We start from the raw sequence: 20,470 nt of genomic DNA on the forward strand, positions 1-20,470 counted from the left end.
GGCAAGTCCTGATATGAGTGTTTGATGAAGTACCATGCTAGACCATGAACGCCCAGATTAAACAGTTTAAACAAATTGCCATTGTGCCAGATTTGTCAAAGGCTTTTTCAGTATCTAGCAATCCAACTTAAATACTCCCGTTCAGTGCAATATGCAATTGCCCCTTTAAGTACATCACTATTGTTGCAGCGTGTTCTGTTCTTTATCTACACTGCAGTGTGTGTGGGGAAAAAGGATTTATCGATTTCAGGTATGGTTTATGATCAGTCTTGTCAAACGGTGTCCTTTCGAATATTCCTTTATCAAAAGTAGACGTCTGAGTGATGCTTCTTGAACTAGTAAGAACTGAGTTGTCCATATTTTTGTCTTTATATATTGTATATGATTGTGACAAATCTGTTTGTTTCAAGCGTACAGCACGTTTTATTATCAAGTTGATGGCTTAATGTTTGTACAGGTACATCCCAGCATATCGAATATGTTCATTTGTAACAAGATCTGGTCCTGGATCTTTTTAGAAATATTTTCCATGTCGGCAGCGGCTACACCATCAGCCACTATAGGATCTCTGTTATGGTTCTGGTTTGCTCTATTTCTTGCTCTTAACTTTTGAAACTCTCGACAAAATAACTATCAAAGCGTGATGTTTCGAAAGGCAATCACAATAACACTTTGCCCACAGATTACAAGTCTCTGAAGGATTCGATACACATTTGTCGTTATACATTATATGAAACTGCATCGAAGCCTTGTTACTCATTCGTTGTATTTTCACAGTTTTATAGAGTTCGGAAAGCTGCGTTAATTTCTAAACACTTTTATTTATGCTTTCCTCTTCTGTCTTCCAATGTCGTACTTTGCAGAATTGTAACATTTGTAGGAGTAGTTGAGTTTACCTCTTAGGTTTTCACTGTCTCATTTGATAACCTAGGTTTGAACCTTTCCAATATGGTTTCATGTAGGATCTGTGTTTACCTTGTGACATAAACAGTGCTCTTGTGTATGCAAGTTCATATTACAAATATGTCCCCTGTGGCGATTGAGTTTCTGCATGTGAGGTTACAATTACATACTAGCAAAGTAGGCTACAATTCAATACGTAACAGAAATTCAGTCAAGAAGTCTCTTGGATAAATAACACACAATGTACATGTGCATTGATTTTATGTCGCTGTAAATTACAAACGCAAGCAGCCGATATAAACATTGTTTTATTGCTGTTGTTGTATCTACAGCTTGCCGGGGAAGTGGAGCTTAACCCGGGCCCACTTAACCATGAAAGTTAACAGTATGAGATTTACGTGTCTGTATTTCACCTCAACACAAGAAGTGTACGCAAAAGTTACCTTTTCCAGTATTGTTTTGACTTTCATGTTGTTCGTTTCACTGAAACTCCCAAGATGATAAAATCAATAACGATGTTATGCGATCGCAAGACTAACATGATCCTACAAGAAAACGTACAAATGCATGAGACATGAGACGTTAGGATATAAAAGAATGACTGTATGAGAAAATGTTCATGATGAAACTATATCTCTACCTAAGAAATCAATAATATTGCGTGTTGTGTACGTTATACAGAGCCGAGTAAAATAAGAATTATTCCTGGAATCGCCAAGACGACAGTATTGATGATGCGTTCGATATTACATTTTATTACATATTACATTTAGTGATTGTCGGAGATATTAGTGACAAAATCTTGTGACAACTGAAAAGACTTGTTAATGTAATGTAAGACAGGAAAACTGTAGGCAATTTGATAAATGAACCAATGTGGATTTCTGAAGCAACGAGTACTTTACTAGATTTGATAACTGTAAGTGAAGATGTTTCTGTCGATGATTCTGAAATGACTGATTTGATTATTGTCTATAGAGGCACGTATATATTAATGAAAACACATTTATCAACCGAATCATCATTTACTGGAGATGTATGGTGTTATATGGAAGAGCTGAATAAAATAAATTGGACTGACCCTTTTAAAAAATGTTTAGGTATATATTGATGAATATATTGAATGTCTTTACTCAAAATTTAAATATAAAAAATGTATGTTACAATACGACAAAACGATAAACCACGGTTTGATTCTGAATTACGGAGAGAAATAAGGAAAAGGAATAAGTTACTTAAAATTGCAGGATAAACAACAGCAAAAAAGGACAGTGAATGCGTCCGTTTTCCAATTCATATAAAGTTAGCTGCCTGCAGCATCAAATATTGGCTAAAACTTTTGTCAATGCACAAAAAGCTTATAATGTGTTATTATATATGGGCAATAATGGACAGCTTCCAAAATCTGACATTTACTTTTCTCGTATGGATTTGGGTTTGTTCGGCTGTCACATACTGTTGGAATTCCGTATAAGTTACTAACATTTTAACGATACGCACAATAGTTATTTTTTATATCAAAATTGGAGATCGATACTTGAAGGGAGTTTAAGTTATAGTTTATATAGGAAACTTAATATCGTGCATGCACCCAAAAAATACCTAAATGCTATTGTTGACGTCAAGCTTCGAAAAATATTAGTTTAATTCAGAGCAGGGCTACGACAAAAATAAACGAAGGTGGGTGGCAAAAATTGATATTTCCCTGAGAATATGTCCATTATTATGTAAAATCGGTGTAGAAGATGAATTTCATTTCAACATTTACATGTTAATATTCTTAATTTTAAGAAACGTCTTCTCACAAATGATATCTATAATGTGAAAATGTATTTACCATGCTTGCGAAAAGAGATGTAAATCCCTATGTGAAAAACAGGATTGTTAAGATTGCTACGTGTCAACTAAGTTATATAATATATTATCTCATTTTGAATAAAGCTTCAGATCGCATAAGTAGTAAAATTTAAAACATACAGTAGCAAGTAAAGTCATATGTTAATATTTAACTGATAACGGGTACCTAAATTCAAGTGTACCACATTGTTCGGTTTTAGGCCTTTTCCTGTGTTTGTGTGTACATCAATGATATAACTGATAAACCGACCCGTTTAACAAGACAATGTGGTGACGATACATCCCCGGGCATATAATTTAAAACTACTACGAATGGTAATTTAAACAAAATAAACGAATGGGCTCCAGACAGGCTAAATGTTTATAATCTCAGCAAAACAAAACCGAATTCTGTTTTCCACAAAAGGACTGCATCGAACTCCAAATTATTTTTTGGGATGAAGAAAAAACTAAAAATGGTAAAACACACAAATACCTGGGTGTTATCTTGTCGTCATCAGGCAAGTGGTCATGTCATATTGATTCAGTCATTAAAACTACATCAAAGATGCTAAATCTACAGTCCCATCGTGTTTCTCATATGGTCTCAGAAAAATATTCATTATACTTTGTACATACACAATAATTATTAAGACATGGTGATAGTGAATTAAACATGATTAATTAAGATAAGTTTAAACGAGGATCCAAACCGTCGATGTGGCTGCCCTGGGAAATGTCTATTTTTTTAAAAATTACCTGGAAACGATTTTTATTCACTCACTTTCGTTAATTGTGAAATATACTTGTGATGTCAATATTAATTTGATGCTAGTTGACAATGCAGATTTACCTAATCACGTCATCGAAAACATCTTTAGGAATGTACATATATATTTAAAGAAAAAAAAAAGGTTTGAGTCAAAGTTTATCTATTTCTCTTTTCCCTTTCTGTCATTAATGTATGAGTTGTTAAAAAGCATACTTGTAAATCTATAGGAGAAGGCGATCTAATGAAGTAGTCATAACTTGTGCCCAATCCTTTTCATGTAATTTAGATATGTTTAAACTAAAACCAAGAGGCGGCTTTGGTGACAATTGTGTGAGCACAAAATGTGAAGTGGCTGATTGTGTCATTCTACACTGAATGCATCAGTGGGCTGTTTATGGCCCATCCTGGATTACCTACAGACCACAGAAATAAGGTTAGAATATTGTTAAACACATTCATTCACACAGTCACAATGCCACAACTGAACGTGAAAACTGTTGATTGTATAACAATGACTATTTACATATAGTGAACATATATAGAAGCACAGTATATTACATTATACATTTCGTCTGGTGAAGGTAGATAATATGCATTTTCGTCTGGTGAAGGTAGATTATTCACTTTTTTCATATTGTTTACGCACATAGTAAAGTAGGTGTTCCAAATCTGAATATATGGTTACGTATTTGACGCTTTGTGAATTCAGTAACAGTGGGTGGCTCTACGTTAAGATCAAACAAATACAGGATTCCTCAACAATACCTAATAACCTCTTATGTTTTGTCCCTACCGAGCCCACTTGTCAATCCTCTTCCACCGACTGAAACTAACATGAGCCGTCCAATATATCACAATGTTTATAAATGCATTCACGTTGCATACATAAAAGTGGTTGGGAATTAATCAAGGTAAGTGTTGGACTTTCGAGTGTGTCGCTTCGATTTGACTTCGCATTGTTCCTACAGTAATAATAATAACTCTTGGGACAAATATGAACGTTTGCATGAAAGGTTTAACTTCCTGGAATCACAGCTTTATCATCCTCATCATCATGATGTGTATCAGATAACGCAAGCACCAAGCGGAAATTCTCTTGTTGATTAGGAGTTTCTCCTTATTATCGAAGTCAGTCAACATTATCTTGCCCGGTTATGATCACATTTCGTTGTTGGCTCTGTAACTTATCAAACATATTTGGGATGAGTATGGTTTGTCGTTTTCCTTCGTCCTCTCTTCGACACCATTTTCAAGCTTTGTTGGCTCTATCTTGTTCTGGTTGTTTACCCTATCCGATGCCTTCACCTCGATCATCTGACGGTTGCTTCCTATATTGTGTTCCACGAAGTCCGCTCCTAACAGTTCGTCCTCTAGGGACAGTCGGAGTCCCACTGTGAGATCAATGATCTTCAGGAACACAAATGAAATAAACGCCGACCACGCCACTAGTGTTAATAGCGCTAAAAGTTGTACTCCAAGGAGGTAGAACCCTCCGCCCTGAAAAAGTAAGAGAAGATATTCAATAAAGATCAAAATCTTTTGAAATTGCCTAATATTGGACATTTGACAACATTGAAAACGCACGTTACATTTTTTGCACCGTCGATATGTACGATGTCAATATTTATATGAAAGAACGGTTGTGTGTAAACATTTTTTCCACCAGTAAGTTGTCTTTTGTTTTGTCAGTAAATGTTCCAATTAACCTTCTGGTAATGGTGGAACGTAAAGAAAACCGCGGTTAGAATAAGCCCTAGGCCAATCAACAACACGGTAAACTAGTACTTGGTCAGTCCATTGGTGAAGATGTGCTGAGAACAGTAAACGGATTCTGAACATCTGAGCCCACACGTAGCATTTGAGAACGCGGTATCTTATATCACCAGAAAAAAGTCTAAGACAATGCAACTTCCCTTAACAGATCGCCCAATGCCATCGATCTCCTTAAATAATCGCCGTCATTCATCGTTTCCGATGTTGTCAAGTTGTACTTCCACTGACTGCATTAAGTTGCGATAGAATTATAGAAACATTAATAATCCTAAAGCCAGATACTTTAACACAAAATTGAAAAATATAATTTGATGGATGTATAGTCGGAATTAAATCAGGAAAAAAGAAAGAGACATGGTGGATAAAACCAGACAAGCAGAAACTTGATTTCTTTTTGGTTTCTCAGGATATTTCTAATATGACGCTAGAATGGAAAATTGTACTTGGATATAAATCAGACCATTCTGCGGTTACATTATATTAATCTATTCAAATACACTTAGTCAAGAAAGAGGATATAGTTACTCGCAATCTAACACTTTGCTAACACGATTGCTTTCTATCTTGAAAGAAACTAAAGATGAATACTCAGATAAAAATAGACTCAACTTGCTGAAACAAATGACTTAGACATTTAACTTGACATTAATGAATTTATATTTTTAGAAACTTTATTTGGGGTGCACAATTAGACGTAGAACAATATACTTTTCATCATACTTAATAACAAAATTAAAACGACTTAGAAGATTCCTTAAGAATAAAATACCAAAAATATAGACGAAAAGTAACTAGCAGAATTATCGAAACACAGAATGTTAACCATTAAAGAATGTAAGAAGTATAGCAATCACAAATAAAATTAATCACATGAAGAAGGTTAAATACTGCTGCCATCAAGAAAACAGGACATTAGCAAGATGTTTAAAGGCACAATTACAGACACAGGTGCTGACATTACAGATGGTACATTGACAGCGAATGAATTTGCGAACTACTACAATTTTGTTTATACTGTAGATAAACCTGGCTTAAACGATGAAGATGCCCAAATATAGTAATTATGCAAGAAATAACCGAGAAAAAGAAATAGATCTTGAAGAAATTGTATTCGCAGTAAAATTCTTTACATTTTTGCCCCGAAAAGAAACAAAAGAATGTTTGCGGTATTATCCTGTTATCATTTTCGTATTTTAGTGTTCATGACATAAAGTAGGTTCTTACCCGGACTAAACCGTTGCGCTTTGAAAACGACATAGTTATCGTGTCCTCGTGTGCAAAGAATCCAGGTGCGAGTAATCCCCATGCCCCGCAAACTCCATGAACCGGAAATGCTGCCACTGGGTCATCGATGTGCAAACGGTGTAAGAGAGCGTCAGCTGCGCAGGCTAACAAGGCACCGATTGCTCCAATGATGAGGGATTCCCATGTGCCAGTCACCGCGCAGATAGCTGCAGTACAAGGTATTTTGAAAACATATATATACATAATATTGGTTTAGTACCAAGAGAACATAATATAATGTATATATATATCACAATACATAAGAATAAGGTACATGTATAGATTGTGAATGTGCGGTACGAACAGTGCCTCACCCATTTCTACATACACCCCCCCCCCCCCCCCCCCCCCCCCTACACATACACATACATACGAAAAACAAGTAAAATAGTGTTGACTTATGGAATGACAGCTTCGAACATCAAGCGTAAAGTCAAAATCCACAGATGCCCTCGGCCATCACGTGCACAAGCGTCACACCGCACCCTTGCATCCCGTGCATGCCCATATGTTCCCCTCGAAGTGATAGCCACCAAACGATAAAAACAATCCTATTTGATTTTACCCGAATCAACAAATCATTAATCATATACATTTGTACGTGTGCACAACTGTCTTGTCGCTGCCATCAAAAGTATTACTTCTTCAAACCAAAGGTTCTAAGGTGTTAATTTGTGGTCATGTTGTTATTGATTATCTTCATCAACGTGTAAAGATATTGCACGTGTTCTAGCCTGACAATCATGTAAACACTTTCATTTAAACGTTGTCGTTTCTCTTAAAAAGAAATTGCAATACATACAATTTGTCTGAAAATGTTGAACATTCACGTGTTCATTAAAGTTTTAAAATCTTGCGTCACATGAATGGTTAATCTATACGACGTACATCTCGTGGGTCGGCCATTAAATTCCGTATTGAATAAATCTAAACATTTCGAAATATCTTCGTAAATATTCTTAAAAAAAGGCATAAATTGGATACATGAATCGTTATTAAATTAATAAAGGCTCGTCTTTAGGAAACTAGAATACAAATCGTTATAATAAAAACTCACCCGTTATTGAGACCAAGGCACCCAACACTCCATTCACAATGTAGCCGATTTCAAAAATCCTCTTGTTGACAATATAACTGAAAATAATTGTTTGGACAATTTATACAAATATTTCTCCAACAGAAACTGCCTCAATTATGAAAGAAATGAATTTGCTCTCATGCACTTGTGAATCATTTGTATTGGAATCGTTGGAATTTCTGTTTGCTATAAACAATATGTTGCTGAACAATCATTACCTTTCTTAACATTTTATAGAATGATTTGAGCAGTAGTAAACATTATAGAAGGATATTGTTTACGCTTCTATAGATAACCGATAAAGGTGGATTGCTGTGGAACTATTGATTCACGTTTTAGACTTATTAGTCAGCTCGGAAATTCATTCTGGATAAAGATTCACCAGGAGTCATGAATACCATACCATGTTGTGAGACAAAAGATTGACTGTCGTTATGGCACTGATAGCTCTAACAAAGACTAACAAAATACTAATTTACCTGGCGACGAATGCCGTTATACCACCACCCGAGGCAGACATTAGGGTAGTGGCAGCACTCCTGAAAAAAAAGATCTTATTGGTAAATTATTTGTGAACGTGGAGTTATGTGAAATGATTTTGAAAATGATTTGGGGTTTAACGTCGTTCAACATTATTGGACTTTAATAGTGCAGTGTGTGCAAGTGTGTTGCTGCTTGTATTGTTCTGGATTCATGCCGGTTTTATAGTGCCTGCCAAGTGAGTTACCATACCGCAGTTTACCATTAATAACCATTCATATACATAATACTCACTTCGAGACGACCAGTCCTTGTTTTTTATGTTTTGTTGGCAAAACACCAAGAAAAAGACACACGTAATATAAAGTTAAAGATTACAGGAAGGTGAATACATTGTTCTTTAAAACTGTGTGTTAGTTACCTGGCAGCGATTTTCCATTTGCCATCACTTATGCCATATGTGCTCCCACAGTTAAACGCAAGCCATCCCCACCTGAAAATAATAATTCATTAGGCGTTAAACAATTATGAAAGTAGGGTTTCCACGGCGAACACAAACTATCGTTTGCGCTTAGCAAAAGGCGTGTAAAGTTATTTAGCAGAATCAGCAGAATCGCAGCCATACAATAGCCCCGACGGTCTGTTGTCTGAATCTGGCAATCCGATGACAGCGCGAGTAAAGATCCAAGTCGTCGAACCACGATGAACACAACCAGTCAATTCATACATGGTGACACTTGTTCCTCTTTAGTCTCCTCTTAGAAGCATGGTGAGCTACGCGGGGACATATTCTCACACAGAATCCTCGCGTGTAATTCCGTTTGCATATGAACATATTTTTTTCATGTTAATGAGTAGACGCATATACTATATATTATCCTTTATATCCTACTTGATATTATGATTGTCCAAAAGCTCGAAAAATTTCGAGACAGCACAACTTTGTTTTCAACAAGATTGTATGCTTCATCTCAGAGCATAGATCGAACATATATACCTACCATAACATGAATGTTCCTAATAAAGCATTTGTTGGGTTCCCCATGCGATGGTTGTTCTGGCTTGTGAATCTGTCCACCCTGGGTTTGATCATGATAGCCGCCACTAGGGCCGTGGTGCCACCCACCACATGAACAGGCCCGTCCCCAGCTACATCGACGACGTCTAAATTCTTCAGGAATCCTGTCTCCGCCCACATCCAATGCGCCGGGAAGCAATACACAAATGTGTTGAAAAAGGAAAATATAATGTACGCTGTAAATTTGGTTCTTTCCGCCATAGCTCCTGAAACAGTGAGTGAGTGAGTTGGGTTTGAACGCCCCTTCGAACAGTATTCCAGTTATATCACGGCGTGTCAACTTGATGTGGGAGGAAAGCCCGAAATGTTGCAGGTTTTAGACGTTTATTTTTAATTCAAGTAAAAACATTTTCTCACTTACCTGAAACAATTGTTGTAGCTGTTGTAGCAAATGAAGCTTGAAATACGAACCGAGAGTACTCCTCGCCCATTACAGAGTCATCTATAAATACAATAACAATACATGCAACAACAACAACAATAACAATAATAATAATAATCCTGTTTACCTGGGGAAGGAGTTTTTGACCATCTCGTGGAAGGTCAGACCTATACTTAGGGATGCAGATTAGGGACAAACTCCAGAATGCCCATATCAAGGACAAACTTCGGGCAGAATACAAATGTAGGCTTAAGAAAATCAGAGCTGAAGTCAGAGCTGAAGTCAAAGCCATAAATACTTATGCTGTACCCGTCCTTTCGTATTTTTTGTGTGTGGTTGAATTGACGAAACAAGAAATTCAGGGTTTTGACATCCTCAGACGAAGAATCATGTCAGACAATAGATCCCACCACCCTCGTTTTTCCCTCAGTCTCTTATCATATTTACCAACTATACTGGGAGGGTGTGGTTTGATTAACGTGGAGGCTCTTCATGATAGATTGTATTGTGCAATTTTGTACACATTTTGTTGTCTGTTCATCTTGTGAAGCATGTCAAGAATTATGATGAAAACAAGGCATTCCACAGTTTTGTTAAACGAGCCAAGGATGTGGGACATAATCTCAATGTCAATGGTGATTTTGTTGATGGTTTTGTACTGCTGGACGGTACACACATGGGTGTCAACCAAGCGAAGTGCCATATCAACTCGGCCCAGACTCAGTGTTTCAAGGAGAGGCTATCTGAACGACCACTGCATCGAGTATATGTGCAGTGTGTTGAGAAGTTCAGCAACCATGCAGAGTCCTTCCCTTGGATGAAGTCGGGTGGCCTGAAAAGTGACACATAAGGTATTCTGTTTGCTTCTCAGGACCAGTCTCTTCCCACTCGAAACCGTCAATGTGTGATTTTGCATCAAAATGTAAGTATGAAATGTAGATTATGCAATGAATTTAATGAGACTGTCCAACACATTGTCAGTGGATGCCCAGCTTTGGCACAAACACAGTATCTTAGGCAACATGATGGAGTGGCTCGATCATTTTATTACCGTCTTCGCAATGCTTGTGGTTTTGTCACAGAGGTCCATCCATGGTACGACCCAGAATATGTAGAGGGCGTCATGGAAAATTATAAATAGAAATTGAAATAATTAAGATTCGATTGCACATTTAATTTTTATGAAGATATTGTATTTTATTTTCTAAATTGTAATTTCTATTTGTTTTCTTTCTATGCGTGAGGCCTCGGAATTGGTAGCGAGCTCGAATCAGTAGCGAAATGCCAACCGTATTTGGGTTCGAATCGCAGGATAGGGAACTATTTAGATAAAACTACAGTACGTTTGGCTCCAAATGAGAACGATAAATTGCAAAATAATTCAAAATCGGAAATACTCTATTTAATGTCAACGGCAATGAATATCCTGTACCCAACAATATCTGCTGTTTATTGTTTTTTTCCTCATCACTTGAAAAAGTTGTTTAAGAAACTATCATGTTGTGATGTGTATTGAACAGAGGGGGGCACAAGGGTAGGAGGAACAGCGCAAACACGCACTTGCTACACAAAGGTAGAAGGAATGACAGCATAATAGGGTTAGACATGATTTAATTTTAAACGCAATCTGACTAGCTCATGTCACAGCACTGTCAGAATAAAATTGGTATGGGCAAAACTATACTTTAATACACAACAAATGGGTTTTGTTTGTTTGTTGTTTAACGCCGCACTCCACAATATTCCAGCTATGTAACGGCGGTCTGTAAATAATCGAGTCTGGACCAGACAATCCAGTGATTGATATCATGAGCATTGAATTTTACGCAACTGGGATACGATGACATGCATCAACCAAGTCAGCGTGCCTGATCCACCCGATCCCGTTAGTCGCATCTAACGACAAGCCTTGTCTCCTCTTACGACAAGCATAGTCTCCTCATACGACAAGCATGGGTTGCTAAAGACCTTTTCTAACCCGGGTCTTCACGGGTACTACACATGGGGTACAGCAAAACCTCGTGTTTTATTAAAGGTGGGTTTAAAACGAATTATCAAATAAGCGGTGCCTTCAATTGAAAACTGACGGGCTGTTCCACCTGATTGACTGTACCCCGGCGTAAAGAGACAAAGTACGTTTTGAAAATTGGTAGTTTGTGATTTAACTGAGTCACATTTTATTATCCGTTCTGTGTGTGCTTATTCGTAACCCCATACAGGATTTATATTTACGCTTTTATAACAATGTGCTTCAGTTCAATCACGTGACTTGAAACATTCCACAAGTGCATTACGGCGCCGAGCTAAGACTTGTAAACAAGCTTTTAAGCCGACGTTCGGTTTTGCTGGTTTTTGTGATTATTTTGTTTTTTGTCGCAAAAATTGCAACTTTGTTCCACCGCTAATGCAAGGAGATTGAAACTGCAAGCCATGGTATACTGTACTTACGGAGTTGGTTACACTACACGACACCGTAACCGACGTGTACCAGTGGCTTGGGGAGTGATATGGCGTGGCCGTGGGACGAACATGGTGGAAGAAAAGCAACTGCGTTCGTTTCGTTCGACTGCAGTATGTTGCTAAATGCCCTACATCGAGCAACGGGTGTACATGTGGTTGCGAAACTCTTCAAGCATTGCTCATGCCTGTGTCCAGAAACAGCCATAATTTCTAGGCCAAGGGCACCAACGCCCGCCACGGAAAATGTTATGGCTGCTTTGGCACAAACACAGGGGGAAAACCCCGCGGTATGAAAGATGCTTGACATCTTGCTGTATGTCTTCCCACGGAACAATATTCAATTATTCCACAAGTTTAGATAAACTATTTCACCGACTGATAATGATGTGGATGCGCCATCTTGATTCCGTCAGTAATAAAAAATGATATTACCAACGATACGTTAGTTGATGGGGTAGGTAATGTGAACAGCGTTATGACATCAGTCCATTATGACGTAACGAAAAGTATCTTTGATCTTTCAGTGAAGCATCTTTGAACACCCTCTTATCACCCTTGACGAGCAGTCAAATAGACAGGAGGTCATATCACGACAGCAATGTACGCATAAGGATAAGTAGCCTCCATGTTTCTGACCCTGAAAGACGTTTTGTACGGATGCGGATCAATTGCATACTACTGTACCTGGATTTAGAAAGAAACGCCCAACTCCACAAAATGCGTTAGTTCCTGGGTCAGTTCCAAAACTTAATCCATAGCCAAACATCCAGTAGGATATTCCGCCAAAAATAACATCCGCGACGTTTTTGGCCATGACGTTGACTTCATTTTTACATCCGGCAAATCCACTCTCCAAGAGCCCAAACCCTGAAACAACACAAAGTGGTCAAACGTTGTTTAAATTGACACAACTAATATTTTAGTGCATGCATCCCAATTACTTCACATTGCCTTATCAGGCAAGAGCCATATTAGTGTAGGATGTTGTCTGCAACTGTAAGTAAATCAATGTCAGGCCCAATTCGTGCATATGCCCCAGGGAGCTAATTATGACATTCGAGTGCACATTGATGCATTGGGTCACAATAGAGTGCTTTCAGTATGCTTTAGTGTGTGGATGTGGCAAATTTTAAATGTGCACATGATTATCCTTAAGTTACCGATCTTCCTTGAGCTATGGATATGAAGCACCCGTTCGTGAAGCAAAGATGTCAAAATCACATGCAGCTTGACGCATAACAACACCTTATGACGTCAGTAAACTACTTTGAAGTATATATTGATCAATGAGTGCATTTTTAATACTGTTATTTTTTGTAAATATAAATTGATCGTATACAACATTTTAATTAATACCGTCATTTTTTTATAAATATAAATCGATCACAGATTGCATTAAAATTTTCTATTCCGTTCGGCATGCAGTAGGATGTGGAAATGATATGAGTACGGAAGTAAGCCCGCTGGCTGTTTTTGGTAGAACACGTTTGTGACAGTATACAAAACATGTAAATAGAATCAGTGAGTTAGATCTAACGCCGCTTGATAATATGTCATTTATATCTAGGCGTGTTAGTTTGATTTGGGAGGAAAGTCCGAAGGGAAACAGGTAGTCGACGTTCACCACTTTGATGAAATCCAAGAGTACGGGTATGGTGCTGACAAACCTAGCAGCAGAATGATGGCGAATCTAGGATTCGAACCTGCGTTTTCCGGCACACCTGAAGGACTCAACTCTACAAAGAGAAGCGAAGCTCTTTAAATGCCTGGGCCACTCCTGGTCCCTATGGTACATGTCATCTCCACTTGAAATCATACTTAAAATGGCCTCCGTGGTCTAGTGGATAGAGCGTAAGGCCCGAGGAAGGAAGGTCGGCGAGTCGACCTCTTTGGGGCGTCAAACCCACTCGGTTTTAAAGCGACAAATCAATGGACTTGCCGGCTAGGAGTCTGTGTAATGTATCTGAGTTGTGTATCCATGTAGAACTGCGGCATGGTTTTCTAGTGGGCTAGCACTATGACACCGATATAAGTTCGGACTAAGACAAGCACACACACGCACGCACGCACGCGCGCATACACATACTCGCCGACTCAAAACCACCTCCGTTACACGCCTACCCTTCGGATGTGAATGTGAGAACCCATTTGTAACATTCAAGAAATCCTCTGTTCTTTTCCGTTTCGTAATGTTTGACTGTCAATAGCATCGTACTTAGCATGTCTGGGTTGTGAATGAACGACTATAAATAGTGTGCATTTCAGACTTTTGACTTCACCCACATAATGTCTTTTAAAAACCAATTTGATGTAAAACCAGACCAAAGAAACCTAAACACAACCTAATTCTTGCTTACAAAAGAAACTTGTCTTTTGGAAAACCATGCGAAAGGATGCGACCCTTGAAGTGAAATTGAGGTTTATTCCCGCACAGAGGTTTCATATTTTATATGACGTCAATTGGAACCGAAGCGTAAGGTTCCTAATGTAACGCTAAGCGCGGTTAAAATCTACAGGTGCTGTACATTGAAAACACAGTATGTTTATCTGACTAAATAAGGGTCTTTTTCTTTGGTGTTAGCAAATATATTAAGTGAAACAGCATGGTTTGAGTCTAGTGTTTTGAATTGCGGAATCATCAACAACAGCTCTCCGGCAGCCGTCGTTTATCCAGTGGCTTTGCATTCCTTGTTAGAGAATTAGTAAACCCGTAAATTTTATTTTCCAGCCAACTAATTGCACACATTTATCATGTATTAATTTGATATATGTTATTTCATATATGTTTGATACCTTATTCATGTGTTGGAAATGTTTTTTTGTTACTTTTTACACATGAGCGGGATCATCTAGTACTTGTAGATACTTCTTATGTATTTATGGTCATTTTTGCCACCTCAGTAATCGTACATATCTGATTATATCTGTAGTGGTACCGCTTCTGTTCAGCGCTATATTTTGGTATTTACATCTTCGGTCTTGGTTTAGCAGTTAGTTTGCTTTTCGTGTTTTTCCTATGTTGAAAAACACACTTGGCTAAAATCTCAAGGCTATTTTATCCCCACGTCTGACCAGAAAATGTTGTTTTCTCTGACGTCTGCGCACACGTATAAAACCTTTGATAAAATCATGTGTCTTGACCGCCATTGTCTACTGCAGTGGTCATTCGAAACTGAGGTTTTGTTCGTAAGTAATTACAGGGCAGTGTTAATCTAGTACTGTCTATCTCTGGTTTTATTGAGATACACGTATCAGTTTTCATAAGTGTATCTGGAAATCCGTGGATAACTAACCTTCCCGCGATTGTCTTGTGTAGGCCAAGTACCTGTTTAACTATTTGGAATCAAGTAACTCTTTCGGTCCAGTACCCTGTTTAATGATTGTGAGTCTAGATACTCCGTAGATCAAGTACCTTCGTGAAGTTTAAAATTTCCTTGTCCAGTTAAAGTCTTTTGTCTGTTAAACTAGTTTGATATTCAGGCGATTTCCGTCTAATTTATTGTCCAAGAGACTTGTTGTAGGAATAAGCTCCCTGCGTTTATTTCCCGCTATTTAACCCAGCCGAGGATATTCTCTCATTAGAGTGTTAACCGGTCTATGCATCTTGTCCGTACCTTGTCAAAGTGTTGTTTTAGCTTCACTTATTTTATTACTGTTATACAGTTGCTTTGGTGAACTATATAATATACCCAACCACCCAACCAAAGATTTTCTTGAGATTGTGGCCAGGTAAATGCTCACGGTTATACACTACTTGACTTTTGTAAATCAACCAATATGTATATTTTGAACGGTCGCTTTGGGGAGGATATAAGTTTGTTGATAATGTAACTTGTGAGAACGTTAGCCTAGTAGACTACAGTTTTGCAACTGTTATTTTGTGCCCATATTAGTAACTTTGAGGTATTAGAGTTTTATCCATGGTTCGCTTTGTGAATTTACAATGAATGTTCACTCGGCGGATACTTTCATGTGAAACATATCCGGAAATGGATCAAGACCTTAGATAGGAAGACTTTAGATAATACCAGTAATGAGACTAATCGAAGAATTGGATTCGATGGCCGCCTTCTCATCAACAGACATTGAACCTATAATGAAGAAACTTACAATTGAGAAAAGACAGCTGAACCGACGTTTGGTATACGTACTTATGTCAAATACTCTTCAAAGATCAAGACTAAAAGCCAAAAAAAAAATCATAGTTTGATAATGTTTGCAAAATACTGAGAGGGAAATGTTTTCGGGCTAAACATATTTTTGCAATAAGAAATACAGCAGATAATTTGCAGCTAGCAAAGAACGCTAGCAAATCGTATAAGAAATGTATGTTTAAATATTGAAATTTGCAAAATTTCAAAATCGAAAAGCAGCGAAGTTCTTTAAGGGTTAATAACATATAATCGTTTTGGAAGATTCTGAAGTACGGGGTTGAGAGAGCGAAACCAGGCAAAGTGCCGACACTGGAAGACTTATTCGCCTTTATTAGCAATCTGAAAAATTACGAAAAATATGATCACTAGTGGGCCTGAGTTTCTTTTATTAAGATTATGGATGAAAACTTTTACTTTAATAGTCCAATAACACAAGAAGAAATAGTACATTGCGTAAAACAACTAAAAAGTAACAAATCACCTGGACTTGATGGCATAATTAATGAATACATTGGGCATTCCTTAGAAAAACCTATGTGTATATAAATTATTCATTACTGTTTTTAATCGTGGCATTTGCCCTGAATCCGGCTTGTCGGTATCATGATACCTATGTACAAGAAAGGAGACCTTTCCCAACCAGTAAACGATTGCCCTTTTACTTTACTTAGCTTTTTCGGAAAATTATTTACCTCAGTAATCAATAACAAACTTACTAACTTCATCGAAACAAACCAGGTCTTAGTGAAACACAAACAGGATTTCTCAACTGCAGACAATATATTTACCTTTTACGGCCTTATTGAATTGTTAAGAGCAAAGAAGAAACAACTACTTTGTGCCTTTATTGACTTTTGCAAAGCGTTCGACGATTGTCCTGTAATATGTCGGGAAAGTGTTTCAATGTTATTTATAATATGGATAGAAATATCGCATCTTATGTAAAAGTAACTACTCTGAGCTCTTCCCATGCTCAATTGGGGTGCAACAAGGTGAAAACCTGTCACCTGTACTATTCTCACTTGTTATAAATGATTTAGAACAATACCTTAAAGATCATAATAGTAATGGCATTTCAATTAATTTGCTCCCAAATGATATATGTGTGCTTTTAAATGTATTCTGTTGTTCTGTTGTATGCAACGATACTGTCATTTTAGACACTATTTCTAGAGAACTGCAAAACACATTGGATAACTTTGAAGTGTTCTGTAAATCCAAAATAGATAAAAGATTTGTCTTCACTATAAATAATTCAGGTGTTGAAAATACTAACGAATTCGAATATAAGTATCTAGGAATAATACTATCGAAAAATAACAAATTCGTCACATGTAAGAAACAACTTGCTGATAAAGCTACAAAGCTATGTTTTTTGTACTGAAACAAAGTCGTTTACTTAATTTATCATTCCAATGCCAATTTTTTTTTATAATTTGAATGTATGGTAAACCAATATTACTTCACGGCTAGGACATATGGAGCACGGGCAACAGTGCAATACTCGAAAATCTGCAGTCACGCTTCTCAAAAATGTTGAAAGTTAAAAACTGCACACCACTTACTATGTTACATGGGGAAACTTTCCCGTTATCTGTATATGTTGAATTAAGTGTGCTTTGTTATTGGTAAACATTAGTGCAATCCAAATCTGCGAAGTTGTCACATATAGTGTTTCAATTATCACTACATGATGTGAATTCTGCTATCTGTAAAAATAAATGGGTTACTTATGTAAAATAAATACTAGAAGATCTGGTATCTGGTGATGTTTGGCTGTCACAATGCGGATTCGATTGAAAGACAAATGTTTACAGGTCTGAAACAATACAATTACAAACTCATCAAAAATCTCATCTTATAAGATATATCATATATATATCATATATCATTTGAGGAATACCTTAATATATGGATGTAAAATGTAGAATGCTTCTATTGTACTTGTACCATTGTATGAAAGAAGCTGTCCACTCTGTAATCAAAGGGATATTGGAGATGAATTCCACTATATATAGGTCTGTACTTTTTTTCAGCCACGAAAACATCAGACATTTGCCAGCATACTTCACACATCATCCCGAATATTCTGAAATTCCACCTCTTTTCTTGAGCCAAAAAGTTTGTATATCTAGAATCTCAATAGATTTTGCAAGAGTAAAATAAAACAATTTAAGTCCTCCAAGTAATTTCAATATCACTGTATTTCTGTAACTATTGTACTCAGTGTCTACCCTGTCCACTATCTGGTATATACACACTATTTACATGTATTGTAAGCCTCGTAGGTCATGGTTCACGGCCAGAGTGAAAAGTAAGTTCTATCTGTCTGTCTGATAATCAGCTTGTGTATTTGCTCTGATTTAAATATTAGTAATCAGTGATCATTGTCAGTGTAAATTGGGCTTTTGGTTATTTATATTTCTTTTGATACAATAACTGATAGTAATAAACCTATGAACCTATTACCACGTTACTTATTATTAGTTTATTCTTGTTTACTTGCACCCTGGTCCCTGGAGCACAGCTCCGTGACACAACCTTTAAACAAAAATTGGCGCTGTATATGCTCAAGCAGTTTGTTTCATCATAATACTTCGCTCGAACATATGACAATTATCGAAAGCATATAAGCACGGCAACTTGGTAGGCTAACAGGAGGTGGTCACCCTTACAGAAAACGAATCAAGCTCTGCAAAGCTTTCGTTCTACACCGCACGTCATCATTACGACGTCATATATCTAACTGTGAGGCAAAAAATATGACGTCACAGTCGTATATAGAAAAGAGCCAAATTTCAAGCATATTCTTTATAGATTTCTATTGTGTTTTCTGCACGAAATGTATTGCCACAGATCCTTTGCATATTGTAGTAACCACAACTTTGAATTTTGTAACCTATTCTTGTAGATATAATTATTTACATATGTCTTCCAGCAATGACTAAAAAAAGTACTATTCTATGAATATTAACTTCGGCGGTGATGCGGCCGTAAAATCGGCTGTTTCAATCAGGTGGAGTTTTATTGTGATTTGACAACCTCTGATCGACCAATCAGCATCGAATAATTTCCAAATGTTCAGAATACTTCATTACTTATCTGTGTATAGGTTCCTGTGAATAAGTCCTCATGGAACTAAAGACATTCTCCATTATATATGAGTGCAGTTCCTGCACGTTGAAAAGGCTGGGGAAAATTCCATTGGGGAATATCGATCACACAGTCGATTCAAGGAACCACAGATTCATAGTTGACAGAATAAAAACAAAACAATATCCGTATCAATACTTTGACAATTTGAATGTTTGACTTGACTGGCTGATCATATATTAGCAGTGCTTACACGTATCAATATACAATGTATATCCCTACAAATTATGTTATGTTATGTTACAACACTTACATGTAAGATACGAACAATTTCATCTGAATTGATTTCTTTTTATTTACAAAATTTAAGCGTATCAGGCTATATCTGTTTTATACATATGAATAAGTAATTTACAGTAGCAGCGAGATTTGTAATTCATGCAAACAGTTAAGTCCAAACAATGCAGATCTACTTGTATCTTTGAAGTGAATCCATTGCTATTTCAAACAATTTACCCATACCGTAGCAGTAACGAAATGACCCTACCTGACTGCATGGTAAATATGATGAAGGAACTTGTTAGAATCCATGTAGCATCGTCCCAAGTTGGCGCGTTCTGGACATCTGCAGCCTTTGTTGAAGATTGGACTGTGGTCATCGACGACGTGTTGTCGGGAAATGGTGACATAGTCGTAATTTCTAGCGAGCTGGTATTTGTCGCCATGTTGCACCAGTTGTAACTTGGACTAGAAACGTCACAGTCTGTCGGAGGCCACAAATTCATATATTTTATATGAACAAGAATATTTCTATATCTGTCTTGGATAACACGCGAACACTTTGTCTAAATTGAAAAAAGTGTTGAAATGTCACTTGAAAACGCATAATTGTTATAACAATAAACTGTATAAATCCATACTCAATTCACAGATGGTCAACATGTTTTGTCCAGAGGAGCTACATCCTTATACTTCATCACAAATCATCACTGATCCTTATGTCTAACACACCTGTTCTGATTAAAGGTAATCCCAAACTTTACAACAGCGGCAAGATAAAAAATAGTTGACTTCAAGTTGTAAACCACTTCAATGAAGAATCCTGTGTCCATTATTTTGATAGAGCCAACACATGCACGGATTGACGCCTCCGAGCGAATAACCCAAGCTAAAGGGA

At 37.1% G+C, this 20,470-nt stretch overlaps 1 protein-coding gene across 1 annotated transcript; it reads right to left on the reverse strand.

Annotated features, from left to right (window-relative positions):
* Positions 1-1,199: 1,199 nt before the first annotated feature.
* On the reverse strand, positions 1,200-20,447 carry LOC124131377 (putative ammonium transporter 3). The gene is made up of 9 exons (XM_046494617.2): positions 19,841-20,447; positions 12,731-12,913; positions 9,566-9,646; positions 9,128-9,410; positions 8,548-8,619; positions 8,126-8,185; positions 7,626-7,702; positions 6,509-6,735; positions 1,200-5,008 (listed from the first exon to the last, which is right to left on the reverse strand). Exons 1-9 carry the CDS (start codon positions 20,076-20,078, stop codon positions 4,670-4,672), a joined length of 1,560 nt encoding a protein of 519 aa, XP_046350573.1. The 5' UTR covers positions 20,079-20,447; the 3' UTR covers positions 1,200-4,669.
* Positions 20,448-20,470: the final 23 nt, after the last annotated feature.

The sequence above is a fragment of the Haliotis rufescens genome, unplaced genomic scaffold, assembly GCF_023055435.1.
Source record: "Haliotis rufescens isolate VD_foot unplaced genomic scaffold, xgHalRufe1.0.p SCAF_1, whole genome shotgun sequence".
Taxonomy (NCBI): domain Eukaryota; kingdom Metazoa; phylum Mollusca; class Gastropoda; order Lepetellida; family Haliotidae; genus Haliotis; species Haliotis rufescens.